General features: G+C 38.5%; 1 protein-coding gene and 1 long non-coding RNA gene across 4 annotated transcripts; both read left to right on the forward strand.

Annotated features, from left to right (window-relative positions):
* Positions 1-3,329, forward strand: LOC137727408 (transcription factor MYB58-like). Its single transcript, XM_068466276.1, has 3 exons — positions 1-142; positions 2,077-2,206; positions 2,477-3,329. Exons 1-3 carry the CDS (start codon positions 1-3, stop codon positions 3,303-3,305), a joined length of 1,101 nt encoding a protein of 366 aa, XP_068322377.1. The 3' UTR covers positions 3,306-3,329.
* A 10,609-nt stretch (positions 3,330-13,938) lies between these two features.
* LOC137730150 (uncharacterized) lies at positions 13,939-23,812 on the forward strand. 3 transcript variants are annotated; one of them, XR_011068087.1, is made up of 5 exons: positions 13,939-14,153; positions 16,953-17,153; positions 17,484-17,585; positions 17,696-17,785; positions 23,124-23,812. It is a non-coding gene; the product is annotated as an uncharacterized lncRNA (long non-coding RNA). The 3 variants fall into 3 exon arrangements; XR_011068088.1 differs by having other exon boundaries at positions 17,491-17,585; XR_011068086.1 differs by having other exon boundaries at positions 16,953-17,585.
* Positions 23,813-24,343: the final 531 nt, after the last annotated feature.

Raw genomic sequence — 24,343 nt, forward strand, 5'->3', positions numbered from 1 at the left:
ATGGGGGAAAAGGGAAAATCACTATGTTGTGATAAGGAGCAAGTGAGGAGGGGTCCGTGGAGCCCTGCTGAGGACTTGAAGCTCGTTACTTACATTCAGAAAAATGGCCATCATAACTGGAGGGCTCTCCCTAGGCGAGCAGGTAATCTTAATCTTGATCCTCTCTCTCTCTCTCTCTCTCTCTCTCTCTCTCTCTCTCTCTCTGTGTCATTGGTGACATGTTGATTTTTCATAGATTTGGCATGTATGAGAAAATGAAATGGTGTTCAAGGATATAAGTTTACAAATTCTTGATCAAATTCCCCAAAAAATCGAATTTCTATCTTTTATTTAGACAAAGTAATTTCTTTTATCTGGGTTACAATATTTTGGATCAATCTTGCATTGAACATCCCTTTTCGAAGAATGAATCCTTCAAATTCTATTATGTTTTTGGTGACAACAAAAGATGTCATTGCCTTCAAATTCCTCTTCGTGGTAAACACTTTCTGTTATCCTTCAATGAATTGCATTTTTGTTTCTTGCTTTCTTTTTCGCGGGGTTTTATGTGGAAGAAGGCCGTTACAAGTTTTAGTGATAGAGTAATAGCTTTTTTTATGCGCGAAATTTAATTCTCAAGTCCTCGTAAACGTTGAATTTTTTTCGCTTTATGTGAAATAAGGCCATTACAAGATTTAGAGATAGAGTACTTATTTTACGCGCGAAAGTTTAAATTGGTACTCTACCTCTCAAGTCCTCCTAAATGTTGTTTTTTTTTTTTTTAATGAATCCAAATGTTGAAATAAAAAATAAAAAGTAGTTTCCTTAACTTCATTTGGAATCTGTTTTTTTTATTCCTAAACTGGCATGAAATATGGCTTCCATTGTTTATGACAGTGTTGACAAGAATTTTGTTAATTAGCTACCAAAAACAATAAAAAGCAAGGCAAGTTTGAAACGTTTTTAATTTGATTTTAAATTTTTATTCAACCTCTAAAAATTACTTTTTGGAAGGCTATATAACATTAATGATTGTTACCATGTTAATACCTAATCCTTGTTATTGCATATCTGCCTAACTGTCATGACCATTGTGTGCATCCAATACTTGCTTTCTGAAACATGCATATCCTGTTCGAATGTGTCAAATTTTCGTGAATATCAATGCCCCTTACCTTCTATACTACAAATTATGAATTTTTTTTTTCCATGACAAATTATTATGAAAATGCCCTTTCTACAAACGAACTAAATGTTATTGACTTGGTTTTATAAATTCAATGTTACTTTTTATTACTAATACAACGTATTTGTGTTACAGTCAGAAACAATTTTTTCTTGTATTCTTTGTGGCATGGACACACGAGGGCCTTGTTGTTGTCTATCTTTGGCTTCATCATTTAGCTAGACTAGATTGTGGAATGTTGGTCCAAGTTTGAAGAGTGATAGGGAGAGGTTTCCTAAGTTTTGTATCTTTCATGTGACTATATATATATGGTTGGAAAATCTCACCAATTACCTCTAGAAATACCAAGTGTTTTGTGTCAACAAAGTTAGGAATTGAGAACGAGTGCGCTACATTATCAGTCATATCCAGTTTCCTTAAAGTCTTTGCATGGCTGCGAGATGAAATGTCCCTTTCTCCACTTTTTATTTCCCACCAACATTAATCTATATTTCGTATTTGATAAAGGTTTTTTAGCTAAAATGTCTTTGAAATTTGCATAATTTCTCACATTGTTCTCTGAGATTTGAAATCAATAGAAGTAGTTACTGAGATTGTCCACCATCAATTATTTTGATCCTTACGTGAAAAATTATGTTAAATAAGGATCAAAATGACAAAAATACCTTCAATTTAATAAACAATAGGCCAAAATGATTTGACAAAAAATTGAGGGTATTTTTGTCATTTATTCTTATTTAATGGAAATTTTTCACGAAATGACCAAAATTATTGATGGTGGACAATCGTAGGGACCACTTCTATTGATTTCAAATCCAGGGATCAAAGTGAGGGGTTATGCAAATCTTATGGACCATTTTAATTTGTTTCAAAATATATGTCAGTAACATTAATATTAATTTGTTTTGAAGGTTTGATGAGATGTGGTAAAAGTTGCCGTTTGAGATGGATTAACTACCTTAGCCCTGATGTGAAGCGAGGGAACTTCACAAGAGAGGAAGAGGAGTCCATAATGAAGCTACATGAAGCCTTGGGAAACAAGTAAGATCCAACATAAATCTCATCAAATATAATTAGTGGATTAATTAAGCTATATTTTATTACTAACTTATTCTCGGCATAGTGGTATATAATTCTATTTTTGATACGAAATATATTTCAGGTTTGAAGCCATTCCATTACTCATTATTGATACACAATAAAACTATATTTTATTACTACCTTATTTTCAATCTAGTGTTATATATTCGTTTTTTTTTAATATTAAAGATGCCTCAAGTTCAAATCCCTAATTACCCGAAACTTGTGCAGGTGGTCGACAATTGCAGCACATTTCCCAGGACGAACGGACAATGAGATTAAGAATGTGTGGAACACTCATCTAAAGAAAAGATTGGCTTGCCGAAACCTATCTTCCTTAACATCCTCTTCCTCATCATCTTCTTCTACTACTACTACATTATTGTCTAGTGGAAAACCAACCGTAGGAGGAGGGGATGAACTAATTGAGCATCAATCTGCTGACCAAGAAACTAGCATGGCCACCAACAACAAGCCACATGAGCCATGCAGTTTGACTATTCAAGAAAACCCTAATCATCAGGATTCTCCAATGGAATTAACTAATGATCCCAAGGGGTTGAAAGAGTTGACCACTTCTTCTAATGTTTCATCTAATGAATCCAACGGCTCAAGTAATTCCAGCCAAGTTGTTGGTATGTCAAGGCCAGGAGCAGAAGAGCAGCAAATGGATGATGATTTGATTGACCTTTCAGGAATTTTTGATAATCCATTTCATGAGTCTGACTCTGACTTTTGGAACATGTTGGATGACTTTCAGCCACTCCAATCAAATGAAGTCCAAGTAGTTCATGAGGCTGATGAGGCTAATTACCAGAGCTCAGGCTTGGGACAAGTGGAAAATGGGAATTGGCTTAGTTACTTGCAAAATGAGCTTGGATTTGAAGCCGCAGCAACAGAGAGTGAGATCAACAACCAGGAGATATTACCAAAGGGTGCAACTGAACAACCAGTCATCCCAGAGACCTTTGACAAAATGCCAAACCCTGCCGGATATGACGAGAGCATGGATCACTTTCAAACGTGGCTTTCTTCGCCAGAAAACAATTCCGCCATTTAAGTTAGTGAAATTAATGCTAATATTAGTTGAGTCATCCCGACGACAGTTTTAAAGTTACAAATAGGGGAATTGCTTATGTTATGATGATGGAATCTTTGATGTAGTTTTTCATAGTTTATGTCAAAACACAGTGTAGGTTGAACAATTAAACATCATCAAATATTTTTATAAAAAAAGTATTTGTCTTCCAGTTATTATAATCTTTTTCTGAAAGTTTTGTTTATACGTTACGTATCTATTCTAAGAAGAAAGACATATAACATATATAATAAGTGCAAACAAATTCTCCTCCTTACATGTGATGATGTTCAAACATCTTCAAGTGGTTGGGTGAGATAGTTCCCCTCTTGATGAAAAATAATAGGAAAACTAATAAAAAAAATGTTTGAAAACTTTGAGTTTTAATGATAAGGACAAAATAAAGGGTAAAGTGAATAGTATTATGATTAACTTTTTAGTGTAAAAATGTGATTTTTCGTTAAAGTGAACAGTACCGTGGATTTTTCGTTAAAATCCCAAATATAATTAGCTCAGATGAAAAATACGTTTGAAAATTGTAGCAGCAATTCGCATGTTTTAGTAACAATTCGACCACTTTGATTTCACCCCACCCACAGTGACTATATATATATATATATATATATATATATATATATGAAATTTGAGTGAAAAGGCACCCTACCCACAGTGAGTAGGTAATAAACAATTTTTTTTTTTTGAACATTTGATATTAAGTAAAAATAAAAATTGAGGAAAAATGTATATGCACTACTACAAAAGGGGGCTATAGTGTCGGAGGGTGGTGTCGCTTTAATCTAATATAGTAGCGGATTAGGCAGTTGCGACACTAACTGAACATGACGTCGGATTTACTGTCGCTTATAAGCGTTATTAAATGTTTATGTCGCTTTTAAACCGACGTAAACATATATTTTAATCATTTTTAAATACTAGTGTCGCTTTTAAACCGACGTAAACATTATTTTAATAATTTTTAAATACTAGTGTCGCTTTTAAGCGACATAAAGTGTGTATATATATATATATATTAAATTAAATTTTATATCCCTAAAAACTATAATAATTATATATATATTAAATTAAATTTTAAAAAATTGGTGATCATTGGATTGGCTTAAATATACATACGATTCAATTTCTTAAGTGTTATACATACAAAATAAATAAATTTAAATCTACTTAATATATATATATATACACACACACACCATTGAACTTGATTGGATACGAATTCTATGAAACTAATTTCGACAGTTATAAACGAAAAATCACGATTTAACGGTTATTTTAACTCCGATTTTGATGATTTTTTACAGCTACACTCCTGACCCTATATGAATACAATGAATGGATTCGATCTTCAAATTAAAATATTTATACAAGTGGATACCACAAAATCTTATGTTATACTTAATGAAAGTATAAATAAACTCTAAGTGTTAGTCAATCTATTGTTTTGATGGGATACAAATTCTCCGAAACTAATTTCAACGATACCAACCGTCAAACTTGTTTGCATATGCTTCGAGATCACATTAGCAAAAAATCACAAAAAACAAACATTCAGAGATCAAGTAACGGGACAAAGCTTTTCGACGGTTATAAACGAAAAATCACGATTTAACGGTTATTTTAACTCCGATTTTGATGATTTTTTACAGCTACATTCCTTGACCCTATATGAATAGAATAAATGAATTCGATCTTCAATTTAAAATATTTACACAAGTGGATACCACAAAATCTTATGTTATACTTAATGAAAGTATAAATAAACTCTAAGTGTTAGTCAATCTATTGTTTTGATGGGATACGAATTCTCCGAAACTAATTTCAACGATCCCAACCGTCAAACTTGTTTGCATATGCTTCGAGATCACGTCAGCAAAAAATCACAAAAAACAAACATTCAGAGATCAAGTAACGGGACAAAGCTTTTCGACGGTTATAAACGAAAAATCACGATTTAACGGTTATTTTAACTCCGATTTTGATGATTTTTTACAGCTACACTCCTTGACCCTATATGAATACAATGAATGAATTCGATCTTCAAATTAAAATATTTACACAAGTAGATACCACAAAATCTTATGTTATACTTAATGAAAGTATAAATAAACTCTAAGTATTAGTCAATCTATTGTTTTGATGGGATGCGAATTCTCCGAAACTAATTTCAACGATCCCAACCGTCAAACTTGTTTGCATATGCTTCAAGATCACATCAGCAAAAAATCACAAAAAACAAACATTCAGAGATCAAGTAACGGGACAAAGCTTTTCGACGGTTATAAACGAAAAATCACGATTTAACGGTTATTTTAACTCCGATTTTGATGATTTTTTACAGCTACACTCCTTGACCCTATATGAATAGAATGAATGAATTCGATCTTCAATTTAAAATATTTACACAAGTGGATACCACAAAATCTTATGTTATACTTAATGAAAGTATAAATAAACTCTAAGTGTTAGTCAATCTATTGTTTTGATGGGATACGAATTCTCCGAAACTAATTTCAACGATCCCAACCGTCAAACTTGTTTGCATATGCTTCGAGATCATATCAGCAAAAAATCACAAAAAACAAACATTCAGAGATCAAGTAACGGGACAAAGCTTTTCGACGGTTATAAACGAAAAATCACGATTTAATGGTTATTTTAACTCCGATTTTGATGATTTTTTACAGCTACACTCATTAACCCTTTATGAATAGAATGAATGAATTCGATCTTCAAATTAAAATATTTACACAAGTGGATACCACAAAATCTTATGTTATACTTAATGAAAGTATAAATAAACTCTAAGTGTTAGTCAATCTATTGTTTTGATGGGATATGAATTCTCCGAAACTAATTTCAACGATCTCAACCGTCAAACTAATTTCACTATCAATTGATGGACAGAGTGTGGAGTGTGTGTGCTGTATAGCGCACAAATATGGCCCTCAACTTTTATTATTTTTTTGCTCTTGTGTAATACAAATTCTCAGAAGTATCCTTCCAATTAATTGAAGAGATCTTATTTTGGGACCAGGAGGTATTATACGGAATATATGTTTTCTTTTTTAGAAGAAAAAACCAGGTGGTTTGACTTGTGCAAAAATGGTGCTTTGCACACCCAAAAACCTACCCTTATATGAGTGTCGCTTATAACCGACACTAAATTATTTTTTTAAATATTTTGAAGTCCAATGTCGCTTTAAATTAGTTTTTTTAAATATCTTGAAACCCAGTGTCGCTTTTAAGCGACATATTGATTTAAATTAGTTTTTCGTTTTATAACCATCGAAAAGTTCCATAGAATTTGTATCCCATCAAGTTCAATGGTGTGTGTATATATATATATATATTTATTAAGTAGATTTAAATTTATTTATTTTGTATGTATAACACTTAAAGAAATTGAATGGTATGTATATTGAAACTGATGCAACGGTCACCAATTTTTAAAATTTAATTTAATATATATATATAATTATTATAGTTTTTAGGGGTATAAAATTGTTACATTAATATATATAATTATTATAGTATTTTTTAGGGTTATAAAATTAATATATATAAAATTATAGTATTTGAAATATTAGGCGGGAAATTTCCCGCTTGTTTGAATGGATGGAGAGACTTAGTGTCGGTTTTAACCGACGCTAGTGTCATTAAAGCGACGCTATGTGAATTTCAAAAAGTGTGTCAGAAGTTGGCGTCGGTTAAAAGCGACGCTAGTTTCATTAAAGCGACGCTAGTTTCATTAAAGCGACGCAAGTTTCATTAAAGCGACGCTATGTGAATTTCAAAAAGTGTCAGAAGTTTGTGTCGGTTTAAAGCGACGCTAGTTTTATTAAAGCGACGCGAGTTTCATTAAAGCGACGCTATGTGAATTTCAAAAAAAGTGTCAGAAGTTTGTGTCGGTTTAAAGCGACGCTAGTTTCATTAAAGCGACGCGAGTTTCATTAAAGCGACGCTATGTGAATTTCAAAAAAAGTGTCAGACGTTTGCGTCGGTTTTAACGGACGCAAACTAAGTACCCATATTTAAACCCCTCTCTTTCCCATTTCAACCGTGCTTTCATTTCTCCCCCAATTTCAGACTTTCTTCTTCTCCTTCCCCATTTCATCTGTGCGTCCCCTTCTTCCTCCTTTTCATTTTTTCCTCAACTCCTTCCCCGTTTGCTTTGGATCACCAGTTTGAAGATCAACATTCTGAAGAACTCCAATTCGAGGAGGAAGAGCTTGAAGGTGGTTCATTTTTAAATTATTATGATTATTAATTTTAGTTTCTATTTTGTATTCTAAATAGTTTTATGCTTAAATTGAAAATTTATTTTTGTTTCTTGGTTTTTAATTGTTTTTTTTGTATTTATGCATGTTGGATCTGAAGAGCAAGGACACTGGAAATCGCAGATCCATAATTTTTTAAAGGTATAAAACCTGAGTTTAATCTATAGAGATTAGAGCCTTAATGTTGAAGTAGTAAAGTATTGGAGCACTGATCTGATGGCAAGCATGGCAGCATGGAGTTGCTAGTATTATATATGGCACTATGGAGCTACAAAATATGTGGTCTTCGACAAAGGCAAGCACAGGAAAGCATGGAGGATGAATTTTTGTAAATTATATGGAATGTTAGATGTAAAACATTTGTATATTATGGCACTATTTTTCTTTTGAATTATTTTTATTATTGTTTGTTTTGGCCTAAAATTGAAATTTATTATTTCGATTATATAATTTTTTTGAGTTATAATTATTTGAGAACGAATACAGAAACAGATTTCGACTTTTTTTTAAATTGTTATTATCAAAGGTGGTGTCGCTTTAAATCGTCACTAGTTTGCATATTTTATTTATTTAATTGTTCTCTAACGTCGCTTTAAACCGTCACTAGTTTGCATATTTTATTTAGTTAATTGTTGACTAGCGTCGCTTTAAACCGACGTTAACATCAGCGTCGCTTTAAACCGACGCTGCGTAGTGGCGGATTAAGCGAACAAAGCGACGCTGAAGCCCTTTAGTGACGGTAGCAATGGCGTCGCTATTCCAATCCGACATTGCAGTGTTTTATGTCGGATTTTTGCCAAATTTTCGACAGAAATCGGGGTTTCTTGTCGGTTTTTGGTCCGCCGGTGATAGCCTATATTGTAGTAGTGATGGTAAAGACATGCAACCAATCATCTCAATTGAGCCTAAATATGACACACCCCGACCGAGATCGGAGCGTGCTGGCCGTCACACAAAGGTGACGTAGCCATGTGCACGTGCGGAAGCTAGTAAGTAGTAATATAAGAGTACGAATAATTAAAAACTAGCATACAAGTACTAGAATAAGTGCTAGTTAGTGCGATACAAATTCAGAGCAGGTCTATAGCAGTCCAAATAAAACGACAACAGCAGTACGCCCGAAGGCGACCCTACAATGTGGAATGTCTGTCAGAACGCCGAAAAGCTCCCAAGGGAAACCACCGCAACGGCTAAGCAACTAGAACCTGGAGGGGCGCAAAACAAAAGCGTGAGTGGGCAAAAACAAAGCTCTTTGAAAACCATTTAGCAAAATACAATCTAACCCCTCGCCGTAAAACCTGTATACTTCCCAGAAAATAAACATATAAACGTATGTATAGATATACCAAACATGCTCAAGGGTATGCTAATCATGCTCAAGAATATGCCATGTCAAAACCTCATAATGATATGTAAGTGCCCAGGTATAAATCATATCAACGTCATAACATCTGGCAGCCGGAGTCACCTAACGTGACCTGTACGGCTGCATCTAGAGCTCAAATCTCAATCTCAATATCTAAACCTGCCCACAAGTCGGAACCACCCTAAGTGGTCTGTACGACAGGCCTGGTGTAACATATATATATACGCTCTAGTGCTACGATCACGTGAAGACTGTGCGACTAATCGCGGGTCACCTACGAGTCGAAACCACCTAATGTGGTCTGTACGACAGGCCTATGCACCTAACTTGGATCCAAGCTGAGCGTATGGTGCGGGAGGTGAACAACACGTGAAGGACTGTGCCCTACTCTGGGCGGGAGCACTAACACCGGGGGTGCAGGTCATGAGCTCTCTAAGCATCTCTAACCACTATTTAATGCAATCGTTAAATAACGCTTACCTGGCACTTACCTATGCCTCCACAGCACCAACATATAAATATATATGACATATGCATAATTGAATATATAATTAAACGTATATGCCACTACTCATGCATAACCACCAATTATATATAAAAGAAATGGCATATAACGAAGCATTTATACTAATTTCTGGGAATTAATATGTATCTAGGTATATACGGAAAACAAAAGCCCACTCACTGGTATGTAGAAGGGTCGTAGCCCCCCTGTCTCGCGTGTGCACGCTCGTCCTCTGGGTACGTGTCACCTAGATGCGAAACAACTATAAAAACGTTAACTTTAAAGCACATAACCCGTTTCTCGTAATAACTTCTCATACATTGCTCAAAATGGACAATTGAATATACCAACGTGCTCTACACAACCTCAGGATCACAACCATATTTTTAAAATAATTTTTGGACCCCGCACGCGCCCCCACGCGCCAGCACAGGCACGGACCTACGCGCCCCCCACGCGCGGCCACGTGCCAGGCACACTGACGGTGTCAACAGACGCCGTCAGGAATATTCCGTTAAAACCCCGGAATATTCCGTTAAAACTAACTGGTTCCGTTAACGGCGTTAGGAATATTCCGTCAGAATTGACGGAATATTCCGTCGCCTTCTTCCTTCGATCGCCGGCAACGTCGCCGACGCCGGAAACTGGGAAAACCTGCAACTCAGGTTTTCTCACTCATTTTTCAACCGTTTTTCGTGATTCTTGGACCAAATGAAAGCCCTAGACTAGTAGAACAAGTCCCAACAAGTTTTAAGGGCTAAAACTAAGAGATTATACCTGTGCAATTTCTCCAAAACCGGCCAACTTAGAACAGGACGATCCCGACGTCCAATTTTGTCCAACGAAGCACTCCGAGGCTCCTTGGGACCTCACCAACACATCTACAAGCTTCAAAAGTTCAAAAACTCAACGTATAAATTTTGCATGAACAGTGCTCACAACGAACATCGTCGAATCGACGTGAAAACTAAATGTTTCTCACCTGAAATTGCTACGGTTGTGTTCCCCTTGACCTCACGAGCTTAAAAATGTCCTTGGTTCCCTCGATCTGTTAGTGTTTAGGGTGGTTGTGGGTTTGTCCGTACGTTTTCGAAGAGGAGGAAAGGGAATGGGGCTCGGGGAACTCACAGAGAGAGAGAGACAGAGGGAGACAGTGAGACAGTGTGTGTGTGTGGCCCTCAGCTTGCCAACACCACACAAAACAACCAAAACCAAATAACGAAACGAACTAGGGGCTAAAATGTCATTTCACTAGTACGTTTTTAAAAATCCCGGGACGGGATGTCACAAAATATAAGGTGCAACGGAAAATTAAGTGTGAGTATACGTAAGAAACTACAATATATAGAATAGAATAAGAATCAACAAACTTCAAAATTTAATCAAGTCGGTTAGAATGTACAATATCCTCTTTCACTTAAATTCGATTTTTCTTTATAATTTAAATAAATTCAGTACAAATTATCTTATTATTTGTAAATAAAAAACTTATTTTAGAGTGCGATTATGTATTGGTTTCCATTTTTTTGGACGGCCAACATCACACATACATATGAAACAGATGCAGCATTTCAGCTTACTTTACATCAAAAAGTAGTTTGGTTCACTGAACAAGTACATGTACTTGTACAATAACTAATGCTATAGAAAAAGAATTTTGTGCGCTTGTATGTTAAGTGATAATGTTGAGTATGAGGGTACAATATGTTAGGAATGTCGGTACTACAAGATAGAGAATACACAAAGTAAAGTAGAAAATAGACATAAAAAATTTATGTGGTTCGGCAATTTATGCCTACGTCCACGAAACAAGGATCAATCTTCACTATATGAAAAAGATGAGTACAACAAGAGTAGTCTTACAAAGCCAAAGACAAGGCTTGATGGATACAAGAAAGTATAACACACACTTTCTATTACTCTAAACTTCATTCACACAATGTGTAGTAGAATACTCTCACTCTTACTCTTGGAGTGGAACTCTAGCTTTGGACTTGATCCTTTTCTACTCACTTCTTTCTTGATTGGTTACATCACTACAACATCACACCAATATTTATAGGTGAGGGCTTGCCATTCTACTAGTTTCTAGTTCCTTCTACAAACTAGAACTAGTTTATAGTATATTCTACAAGCCTCTAACTTAGATAATTCTAGACTAACCACAATTGTAGCTTCTAGATCTTTCCATTTGCAACCAGGGAAGCTAGTACTTTCTAGCTTCTTCCACCATAACTTGCTAGCATTGTCTACTCCAGCCACCTCACTTGCTTACTAGAATAATCTAGAACATTCATCAAGGGCTAGATCATATACCAACACAATATTGTTAAGAAAAAGTGAGTAGAAACATAGCGCTAGTGGGCTAGGTAAGGTTAGTAGTTAGGAAGATGGGAATTTGTATGGATTAAACTCTCATTAAGGTGAATATATATAGTTATTTTTTGATATTGCAAAAAAAGGTCATCTGCACAATATTATTAAAATTTGGTATGTGTTTAAAAAGTGAAAAGAATATATATATATATATATATATATATATATATATGTATATATTATGAGTAACTAGCTATCACAATTAAATGCCAACACTTGTGCCAATCAACACTATCATATGACATGTACAATCTGGTACAAAGTTTTTTCTCAACATTCCAACAGTCCCCTTCTTATCTGAATTTCAGCCACACAGGGAGTCAAATTACTTGTAATCATTAGTTAACCTAAAATTGACCCAGAAATCAACTTTAACTGCACCAAGCGTTGAGTAAAGAGAGAATTATTATTTTTTTTTTATTGCTAATAATTAGCTGTTGTTAATTGTGAAGCTTAACCTACTCCCTAATTTTGTTAGTGTAGATAATACCGTGTGTTAAAAATAAAAATAAAAATTAGCTGCTGTTATAATTCTTATTGTCAAGTGGATGATTAAGGTCCTCGAGGGGGTGGTGCATTGGTCCAATTAAATTCAAAGCCAGTATTTTCTAACTGTATGACTAATTATCTTAGTGGGTAGTTGATAATTTCCACTTACTCCAACTAGCTTGACATATTTCCTTCATTTCCAGCTCCTCGAAGGAATTTAGGACAAATACAAGTAGGAAATAGAGTCAAAGTCTATGAGCTGAATCAGTAGCTACAACTGATCGAGCAAAACCCTTTTTTGTCTCTGAAGAAAAGTATACACACGATTATCAATCCATTCGTGCGGGATTGTAAACAATTTGAAAGAATTTTGGGACAGCTAAAATATCTCAAAGTTGAAATTTATGAAACATGAAATAATCAACATTAAAAGTTTATTGGTTTGTGTTGTGTCAGTTCCGCGAGTATTGTGGCCTCGCTGTTTTAGTGGTAGTGTGATGCAGTCTCGCTGTTTAATTTAGTGGTGGCTTCGATGCTTGATTTCTCGCGTCTCTATTGTCGATGGTGCAAGTTATATCGTTTGCACCTAGTTCTTCTGTGTGGTAATCATGTAAGGGTTTTACCTCATTTGTTAGCTGTGCAAATTATATTCAAATCTAAAAATTGGTTACTGGAGAATATATACTCTTGTAAATTTGTTGTGTTAATGAAATATCTCTATTGTTGCTTGTCAAAGAAAAAAAGTGGTTTATCTTTATAAAATGATTTACGATCACACTCACCCTATACCCTCTTGTTTTAGCTGTGAGATTGAACAAATAAAAAAAAAATCAATGATTATAATTAAGAGAAGTGTGCGGGAGGTGGAAAAAGAAAAAAAAAAGCGTATAGAAATTACTTTCCTAATTTTTTTTTGTTAATATTATGTATTTGCTATTCATTCTTGCAGCAATCCAACCTAATGGTTCATGATGGTGTTGGATGAATTGTAGACCTAGCAAATCCTATTTTTAATCTCATTCTATGCAAAACAAACTTAACATTGTTATATTATAGAAAAGTTATACTTGTTTGGTACACATGATTGGATAAAATAGAAATGGAGGCCTCTCAAATTTCAACGTATATTGAGGGTGGAAGTGAATAGATTTTTATTTGGCCGGGATTAGAAGAGGATTAGCTATGAAAGAAATTATCTCTTCTAATCCTACCATTTTAACGAGGATTGTAACGAATAAGTTTGTTTTGTAAGTAATTCATCTTCTATCCTCTAGATGGTCATAATTTTATAATTTCTCCCATCAACCTACCTTAAATTTTGAAGGTAATCCATTCCAATCAAATTTACGTGTTCCAAACGAGTCATTCATTATATTCTTAAGAAATTGAAATAAATTTTAAACGAGCCATTGTTTTCTTCAAGACCAAAGAAATAAAGAGAACCAATGTTACGCAAGAGTCAGCCCAGCTTAAGGCCCAACAAAAACGGGTCAATTATATTCAAACCGGTCGGCAACCCGTTTTGGGTTAAACACCACCCCCCCCCCCCCCCCGGAATCGTCTTTCAATTTGGCGTTTCTCAACTCCCGCCTCCGCTCCCTCCGCCGTCTGCAATGGTGGAAATCAACGAGCTCGCGTTCCCAGAGGACGAAGAAGGAAGCAGAGTGTTTAGGCAGCTGAAAGCATACTGCTTTGAGCTTCTAGCTTTTCCAAAACCCCAAGAAACACTCCTCTGCTCTCTCTTCTCTGCACCATTTTCTTCGCCAGTCTCCGCCTCATGCTCTCCAGCTATCCTTCGAGTAAGCACTTCAACCTCTCTGTAAATTTTTCTTCTTTTCCTTAAATTGCATTCTTTATATGTGTGTGTACTTGTACTTATGTATATGAATATATATGTATATAGGTGTCGTTATATATGCTTGCATGTAATAGGTATATTACACTAGGGGTAAGCTTTGAGGGTTGGAATTGGATGAAGCATTCGTAACTTAATCGAGTTGTTGCGTTAATAATTTTGAATTAAAGAGTGAATGCTTGTGTCCTTAATGTTTAGTGATCGGTGCGATGTTCGAAGGTCGGGGGAATTGGTAGAGTGGAAGGTATTGTTGGATAGTGGCCAAATTAGGCTAGGAAACAAAACAATAGTGATGAGGGAACATCATGATGAGGATTATGTTTCCTTGTTTTGTGGCTTAAATTGCTCCATGTTTTGTGGCTTTTTCAAAGCCATGTTTTGTGGCTTTTTCAAAGCCATAATTATTTGGCATAAGAAGGGGCACGGGTGAAGAGAGAGTTGTAGAAGGATGAAGAGAAAAGCATCCAAAGAGATGGTGAGAGCATTTGGCTCTACCATGGGTACGGGTGAGAGAAATCAAGAGAGCTAGAGTGAAAGATCTCTTGTGCAAGAACTCTTGGGGTAGAGTGAGGCTCTTGGGAAAATTCTGTGAGTGGGTGTACAAGGGATATGGGATTGGGTTATGTCGATTTAACTCATGTGTAACTTGTACTGTTTTTCTCATAGTGAAGAGCAATATCTCTCCGAGGACGTAGGCAGGTTTTTGCCGAACCTCGTAAATTTCTCGGTGTCTTTATTTCTTGTATTTTATTTTGTTCAACTGTGTGTGATTTTGGTAAGGTTGTAATCTGAATCTCGGTTCCGCACTAACGAACGGGCCAAGGCACAACAATTGGTATCAGAGCATCGTTGGGGGCTTTGGTTCGTTGGAGGTCCAGATTTGTTGTTCACCATGGAATTTTCAGTTGAGCAGTTTAAAGGGAGAGGCGGTTTTGCTCTTGGTAAAGGAGAGTAATGGAAGCTTGAAGAAATGGAAGCCGTGTTTAGGGATGCTTGGATCAACTGCGAAAGTTGATGTTGAGGAAGAAGACAAAGGCCTCTTTCTTCTTACCTCATTTTCAAATTTGTACGAGAACCTTGTGAAACTTTACTGCAAGGAAAGAAACAGTAAGTTTGGAGCAGGTGCAAGCTTCTTTGGTGTGGAATGATACACACAAGAGACCATGGATGATGGTGGGCACAAGACTGCTTAAGCTATTCAAGGTTGAAATCGTGGAAGAAAATTGGAAAGAGGATTTGAGAGAGACAGCAGGTTCGGATCCGGTTCCGGAGGCAAGGGTCCACAGTGCTACGGGTGCAAGGCCGGGTTAGCAAGTTTGTGGTGGAAGACTTTGAGTATGCCCTCTAGGTACTCGAAGCAACACTTCTCCTGGTGATGTTTAGTCTCAAGTGTTGCAGGGGTTTTGCAGCAGGTGGAGCTATGGGATTCACAGGTGATGAGAAGGTCCTGAGGTAGGAGGAAGTGTGGGAATTTTGTCTGGCTCGATGGGTTGTTGCTGGAAATAGGCGCGCTGACGAGTTTCCAGGTTGCAGACAATGAAGAGGAGGAAAACCTGCTGGAGGAGACGAGGATGTGTTGAGATCCTGTCTGAAGCTAAATGGTGATTTTTAGCTTGCAGCAGCTGCACATGCATTGGCAGTAACTGAATCGGAACAGGACCAACGAGGTGGATTCAGAGTGTGCATGCTGGTACGTAAGGCCAATGGACTTTGGTACAATTTGGCCAAGGTGAAGATTGTTGGATAGTGGCCAAATTAGGCTAGGAAACAAAACAATAGTGATGAGGGAACATCATGATGAGGATTATGTTTCCTTGTTTTGTGGCTTGTTTTGTGGCTTAAATTGCTCCATGTTTTGTGGCTTTTTCAAAGCCATGTTTTGTGGCTTTTTCAAAGCCATAATTATTTGGCATAAGAAGGGGCACGGGTGAAGAGAGAGTTGTAGAGGGATGAAGAGAAAAGCATCCAAAGAGATGGTGAGAGCATTTGGCTCTACCATACCATGGGTACGGGTGAGAGAAATCAAGAGAGCTAGAGTGAAAGATCTCTTGTGAAAGAACTCTTGGGGTAGAGTGAGGCTCTTGGGAAAATTCTGTGAGTGGGTGTACAAGGGATATGGGATTGGGTTATGTCGATTTAACTCATGTGTAACTTGTACTGTTTTTCTCATAGTGAAGAGCAATATCTCTCCGAGGACGTAGGCAGGTTTTTGCCGAACCTCGTAAATTTCTCGGTGTCTTTATTTCTTGTATTTTATTTTGTTCAACTGTGTGTGATTTTGGTGAGGTTGTAATCTGAATCTCGGTTCCGCACTAACGAACGGACCAAGGCACAACAGGTATTGGGTTGAATTATATTAAAAGAAACCAAACTTCTCACCCCAATTGCACAGAACTTCGTGTTGGTATGGTTGAGCTATACTTGTTGGGTTAGTGTACACAAAGTCAAATTGTTTTTGAGTTTCTGGTATTGAAATTTGTTAAGTACTATATTGTGATAGGATCCGAGGTGGCGGAGGAGCAAAATTCTCAGTTTTCCATTAGTGGACTCGGTGTCCCATTGTTCAAAGTCACAGTGAATGGCGGGTTCAACATTAAAGTTCCTAGTGATCCACACCTGAGGAAACATAGTTTCATCACTTATGCTTGTCGTACAAATTTGCAAAAGAATTTCGAAATGCCAGTGTGTAAGTATGTATACATCAGTAAGCATTATTTCCTTGACATCGTTTTTCATCTTTCAGCTACACGTTGTTTCTGTTGCTGCTTCTATTGGATGCAGCTGTTGACTTGACTGTAGAACCTCAAAGAAGCTTGGTTCTGAAGAAAAACTTGCGAGTCATAAGGTCCTAAAAATGCCACAAAGTGAGTGATAGTGTTGCTGAAGGTTGCTTCAGTGCCTGGAAGAACTGCTCAAGAAGTGTAGTTTAGGATCTGTAGATCAGGTAAGTTCAAAGCTGGCTGCCAAAGAAATGGCATGGTTTTTCCGTTAGTTCAAAATTGTTTTGTATGTTGTATTAGTTAGTTTGTTCCTGTGAATTGTTGTCCTAGAAGGCAGTCTTCACATTTGAAGCACAATAATATCCTTTGCAGTTGGTTTTAGTTCTGAAGAAGTTGACTTATGGGGCTTTGCTTTCTCCATCTGATGCATCAGAAGAGTTTCGTGAAGGAATTTTTAAGTGTTTCGGGGAACTGCTTCTGAATTTATTTCCATGCTTTGATGATTCTTGTGCATGTACATTGTAAACAAATATTTGGTGTACTTATGCTTTTAGAATACAGAGACATGAAAGCTCCACTCAGTAGAACTTCAAAGTATGATTCAGAACCAGATGAATGTTTGCTTGCATTTCTACAGTCAAAGACTGCTTCTGCAGGTGTTGGACACTGGCTATCACTTATTCTCAAAGTATGTTAAGTTGTGACAGTTGATTATTCTATAGCATTAAATTTTTCTTATGTTACTCCTTTGGGGTTTTATGAATAGGCTGCAGATAATGAGGCTGCATGAGAACATCTAGGTAATGTAAAGCTTCGGATTGAAGCCTTTATGGCGCTACGTGTGCTTGTTGCTAAGGTAATCTTGTGAAATCATGTAGGTTCTAACTTTGTGGCAATGATTCCTTAAATTTGACTTTGGGTTTCCTTTGTTTCTTCCCCTCCTTCATTTCACAAAGTTCTGACCATGAGAAAGTGTTAGACGATAGAATCCTAGATGAAGTCTAGATTTGATTGTAATCCTAATTGTAGTTATATTCCTAACTTGTAGGGATAATATCTTGCTCTGCAAGGAATGTACTTGTATATATTTCTTTCTCACGTATCAATACAAATATACTTTTCCCATATATCCTTTTCTACATGGTATACAGAGCAGGTTTCAAAACCCTAGCTTCTTTTTTTTTAAAATTTTTTTTTCGGCAACCTCTTGCCGTTCCTGTTCTTCCATCATGGGAGACTCAGATTCCTATTCCCCTTTTCACCTTCACCATTCTGATCATCCTAACCTCGTTCTTGTCTCCAAAAAATTAAATGGTGACAATTATACCACCTGGGCGCGCGGCATGGAGATATCTTTGAGCGCCAAGAACAAACTTGGCTTTATTAATGGTGACATTGCGGAACCATCTTCCTCCGAGGACCCTACTACTCACGCTACTTGGCGCCGATGCAACGATATGATTCTTTCCTGGCTTCTTCATTCGTTGGAGCCTGACCTTGCCGAGTCCGTCCTTTTTTCCACCACTGCCAAAGCCGTCTGGGACGACCTCCGTGACCGGTTTTCACAAAGCAACGTTCCCCGCATTTTTCAACTCAACCGTGACATTGCCACAATCTCCCAGGGCACTTCGTCTGTTTCAGCCTATTTCACTCGTCTTAAGGGTCTTTGGGACGAACTTGCCTCGTACAATGACCACTGCACATGTTCCTCTGGCACCAAGAACGACCGCCAGCAGCTTATGCAATTTCTCATGGGGCTTAACGACTCTTTTTCTGCCGTTCGTGATCAAATCCTCTTGATGAACCCTCTGCCCACCGTTCGCCAAGCGTGTTCCTCCGTGTCTCAGGCCGAAAAGCAGCTCTCCATGGGTTCTCTCCGTTCGGCCGACCAACCTGCAGCAATGGCGGTCCGTGGTTCGTCCCGTTCTTCCTCCGACCGTCCTCCTCTTCACTGCACCTACTGCAATTACGATTTTCACACCCGTGAAAATTGCCACAAGCTCCATGGTTATCCTGTTGGTCACCCTCTTCATGGTCAGCCATGGCGGCCCCCCCGTCGGTCTACATCCGCTGGTGCTTCACGCGGCCATGGTGCTGCTGCTGGTTCTTTCCGCAGCCCTAGTACTCGGCCTCCCACCAGCCTCCAAACCCACACTGCTCCAGTCCCTCCCTCGGCCCACCACGTGCAAGGGCAGCCCACGCTGCATGATGTGCAAGTTGCTATGCCCCACCTCTCGGCTGACCAGCTCTCCCGCGTCCTTGCTGTCCTCACTGACGCTAATAACCCTCCTTCATCTCCTCAGGCTCATGCCGTTTTAAGTAAGGATTTTGCCAAAGGTTTGTCTCCTGTCTCTTCTAGTCATGGTCAATGGATTCTTGACAGCGGTGCCACAGATCATATTACCTCATCTGCTTCGTGTTTGGTTAATACTTCTACCTCACACTTGCCACCTGTTTCTTTGCCTAGTGGTGCAACCGCACCTATTACTTCAACTGGCACCCTTTGTTTAAATTCTTCTGTCCATTTGAAAGATGTTTTATGCGTTCCTACTTTTAAAGTGGACCTTTTATCGGTTGGTAAGCTTACAGATGGATTATCGTGCTCGGTAACTTTTTTTCCCTCTTGGTGTATTTTGCAGGACTTGGTTTCGAAGGCGATGATTGGTGTGGGTAAGCGACGTGGCGACCTATACTACCTTGTGGCCCTTGCCTCCTCCTTTTCATCCCGTCAACCCCTCTGCAATGTCATCCGCATCCCGTCCTCCCTATGGCATAGGCGCCTTGGTCATCCTTCCCCTCCTCGTTTGCAAGCTTTAGCCTCTCGTTTTTTTAATTGTTCTTTTGATTCTAGTCATGTTTGTGATGTTTGTCCTTTGGCGAAACAAACTCGTCAACCTTTTGGTTTAAGTTCAATCTCAACAACTTTTCCTTTTGCTTTAATTCATTGTGATATTTGGGGCCCAAATCGTCAATCTTCCCTTTCTGGAGCTCATTATTTTTTAACCATTGTGGATGATTTCTCTCGCTTTACATGGATCTTTCTCATGAAACATAAATCGGATACTCAACAATTAATCAAAGATTTTTTTGCTTATGTCAATACCCAATTCCACACTACCATCCACTGTATTCGTACTGACAATGGCGGCGAATTTCTTTCTCTTCGTCCATTTTTCTCTGATAATGGGGTCCTTTTTCAAACTTCTTGTGTTTATACCCCTCAACAAAATGGCGTTGTTGAACGCAAACATCGGCACCTCTTAGAAACCGCCCGTGCTCTTCGTTTTCAGTCACATCTTCCTCTCAAATTTTGGGGTGAATGTGTCCTTACCGCTGCTTATCTCATAAATCGTCTCCCTACCCGCCTTCTTCATAATAAATCTCCATTTGAGATCCTCTACAACAAAGCTCCCACCTATGATCACTTCCGTGTCTTTGGCTGTCTAGCCTATGCCACATCTATCATTTCCCCTACAAAATTTTCCCCTCGGGCCCATCGTTGCATATTCCTTGGTTACCCTCCCGGCCAGAAGGCCTACAAACTTTATAATCTAGACACCCACCGCATCTTCACAAGCAGGGACGTCATCTTTCATGAAGATTCATTTCCTTATATCCTTCCACCTTCTCCTACTCCATCCCTCACGCCTACCCTGCCTCTCCCTTCCCCTCTGGACCTTCCTTATCCACCCCATTCCCCTACTGCCACGGCTCCGTCTCCTACTGCCACTTTCCATGACCACCATCCCACCCTTACCACCCCGGCCCCACCTGTTCCCTCCACCGATACCATCCCACCCTTCCCACATCCCACTGCCGCTTCACATGCTCCCCATCCCTCCTTTCCAAATCCGGCCCCACCTGTTCCCTCCATCGATACCCCCTCAATTTCACCCCCTTCCACCGCTTCACATGATCTCCCTCCCTCATTTCCAAACCCGGCCCCACATGTTCCCCTCCCAGATATTCCCTTAGTTTCCCCCAACCCACCCACGGATCCCTCCACCTCTTCCCTTATCCGCACCTCTTCCCGTACCCATCATCCCCCTTCCTACTTAAAGGACTACGTTTGCTCGCAGGTGATTCTGCCACCACACCAATCATCAACTTCGCCACCCAGTTCTCCCAGAGGTACGCGATATCCACTTTGTAATTTTATTTCTTATCACCGTTATTCTCCCAAACATCTTTCCTATGTCTATTCTGTTAGTCGGCATCTGGAGCCGTCCTCATTTGCCGCGGCTGACAGTGATCCTAATTGGCGTCGTGCCATGACTGAGGAGCTTCAGGCCTTACATGCCAATGGTACTTGGACCTTGACTACCTTGCCCCCTGGCAAAGTTCCCATTGATTGTAAATGGGTCTACAAATTGAAGTATAACTCTGATGGTTCCATTGAGCGTTACAAAGCTCGCTTGGTTGCTAAAGGTTACACACAGGCCGAAGGTATTGATTATCATGACACTTTTTCTCCTACTGCTAAGATGATTACGGTGCGTTGTCTTCTTGCTCTTGCTGCTAGTCAATCTTGGTCTCTTCATCAGCTCGATGTTCATAATGCTTTTCTGCACGGTGATTTACATGAGGAAATTTATATGTCTCCTCCTCCTGGTCTTCGGCGACAGGGGGAGAATCTTGTGTGTCGCCTCCACAAATCTCTTTATGGTCTCAAGCAAGCTTCTCGCCAATGGTTTGCCAAATTCACTACTGCCATTCTCTCTGCCGGTTTCCACCAATCAAAGGCTGACTATTCACTGTTCACCAGAAAGTCTGGTACTTCTTTCACTGCCTTACTCATTTATGTGGATGATATTGTCATTACAGGCAACGATGTCAGTGCCATTGATTCTCTGAAGTCTTTTCTCCGTGATCACTTTCGGATAAAGGACCTTGGTGAGTTAAAATATTTTTTGGGTATTGAGGTCTCTCGATCTCAACGTGGGATTTATATTTCACAGCGAAAGTATGCATTAGAGATTCTCAAGGATTATGGTTTTCTGGGAGCACGGCCCATTGCTTTCCCTATGGATGACACTAAATTATCTGATCAAGGAGAACTTCTCAAGGATCCTGAAAAGTATCGGCGCTTAGTAGGACGGTTGATATATCTCACCATAACCCGGCCAGATATCACATATTCTGTGCATGTCTTAAGTCGGTTTATGCATGAGCCGCGTATACCTCATATGGATGCTGCGCTTCGTGTTGTTCGTTATTTGAAATCCACTCCAGGTCAAGGCTTATTATTCCATTCTGACAATCAGATCAAGTTAGCTGCATTTTGTGACTCTGATTGGGCAGGTTGTCCTATCACACGTCGTTCGACTACTGGGTATTGTGTATTCTTGGGAAATTCGTTGATTTCGTGGCGCACAAAGCGACAGAAAACTGTGTCACTTTCTTCAGCTGAGGCAGAATATAGGGCTATGGCGGGTGCTTGTTGTGAGTTAGTTTGGCTTCGGTTCTTGTTAAAGGATTTGAACATTCCTTTAGATAGCCCTTCCATTTTATTTTGTGACAATCAAGCAGCATTACATATAGCCGCTAATCCTGTTTTTCATGAGCGGACTCGTCACATTGAGATGGATTGTCACTTTATACGTGATAAGATTATAGATGGAACTATAGCAACCGGGTATGTTGGTACGGCACACCAGTTGGCTGATTTGTTCACTAAACCTCTTGGGAAGGACAAGTTTTCCACTTTAACACGCAAGTTGGGTGTTCTTGACATTCACTCTCCAACTTGAGGGGGAGTGTTAGACGATAGAATCCTAGATGAAGTCTAGATTTGATTGTAATCCTAATTGTAGTTATATTCCTAACTTGTAGGGATAATATCTTGCTCTGCAAGGAATGTACTTGTATATATTTCTTTCTCACGTATCAATACAAATATACTTTTCCCATATATCCTTTTCTACAGAAAGGCTTAAATACTATTTTTGGTGTACTGAATAAGAATCAAATTATGCCAGTGGTGCGTGATCATGCTTTCCCTTACCTATTTTCCTTAGTCTGGCACAGGCGTATCATCATTTTTACTTACTCTATTCCTTTTGTGACTTGGATGACTCTGTTGTTGGCGGCTTGATGTGCTTTAAGATCTTAACCAAGAATTTGTCAACAGACGAGAGTGATCTGATTTTGTGGATCCTTTTAATGCACTACTATTATTGCATGTCGGTTTGCAGGCTGATGGAAGACGTTTATGTTTGGTGAGCAATGTAGTGCAAATTTGTGGGGGAGGTTTCTTTCACAACATTTCGGCACTGATGGCTCCCACTTCTGGAAACTTCTATCTACTTCCCCATTCCATAGAAAGCCCAACTTGAAAGAGGAAAGAATCCCCCTGCAACTTCCTTACAGAAGCACTTCCAGTTCTTCAGAGGAGTCCATGGCTGAAACTTCTAATCTGAAAGTCCAGGTTGCGGTGCTCAACATGATTGCAGAATTGTCCTGAAATGGAAGGAGTGCTTCAGCACTGGAAGTTGTCCTCAAGAAGGTCGTCTCATGGTTGGGATACCTTGTAGTGGGGTGGTTGGCCTGCATCCGTCAATGCCCTTCAAGGCCTTGCATCTATTGACGCTGATCTCATTTGGCTTCTTCTAGCTGACATTTACTACTCAATGAAGAAAAAAAACATGCCATCACCTCCTACGTCCAGCATACCTGAAATCTCCGAAATTCTTCCCCTGCCCTCGTCTCTGAAAGAGTACCTTAACGTGCAGTATGGAGGGCAGAGTTATGGTTTCGATATTGACTTAGATTCTGTAGAAATCGCTTTCAAGAAACTGCAGTCTCTGGTTTTTATTAAGCAAATGTAGGGTTAAAAAATTCACGTTCTCATAGTTTATGTACAACAATTATTATGGTGGGCAGGAAGGCAATCACATTCCTTGCCGGAATTAGTCTCACAATTAACAAAGTAAGAAGCTTTTTATGGACATATCCCTCTTTCTATTATTGCTCCTCTCCGTAACTAAAATCATCCTGAAAATTAACATTAATCCACCTCCAAAAAGTAACACAACTCAAAATTCACAATCCATACAAACAAAAATTAAAACCCAACTACATAAGGCGGCAGTTGCAAAAACAGAATTCAGTCTTTAAATTCCCCAACAATTAATCTTGTAATCATATTAAAAAGTTACAAACAACATCTTTGCTGGCAATCAATGGAGAGAATGAGAGGGATTTACCTGCAAAAACACTCGACGCTCAAGTTAGTGATTGATTGGGAATTATTTTTTCTTCAAACAAATGAATTTGATTTAACCATAGCTACAACGGATGTTTTATAATTGTTTGAGATATTAATTACACTAAAATTGAGCGAAATTGTGTACCTTTTTCTCTCCCTTTTCAGGTAAGCAAGTTGAATTCTATCAATTAGTGGATAAACATTTCT

This window comes from Pyrus communis, chromosome 3, assembly GCF_963583255.1.
Source record: "Pyrus communis chromosome 3, drPyrComm1.1, whole genome shotgun sequence".
Lineage (NCBI taxonomy): Eukaryota > Viridiplantae > Streptophyta > Magnoliopsida > Rosales > Rosaceae > Pyrus > Pyrus communis.

What these genes read in the sequence shown, in the direction of transcription:
- LOC137727408 (XM_068466276.1), top strand. Translation starts at nt 1, where the DNA reads ATGGGGGAAAAGGGAAAATCACTATGTTGTGATAAGGAGCAAGTGAGG. An exon ending in GGCTCTCCCTAGGCGAGCAG is followed by an intron (nt 143 to 2,076) that starts GTAATCTTAATC and finishes TTTGTTTTGAAG; the next exon opens with GTTTGATGAGATGTGGTAAA. An exon ending in CATGAAGCCTTGGGAAACAA is followed by an intron (nt 2,207 to 2,476) that starts GTAAGATCCAAC and finishes AAACTTGTGCAG; the next exon opens with GTGGTCGACAATTGCAGCAC.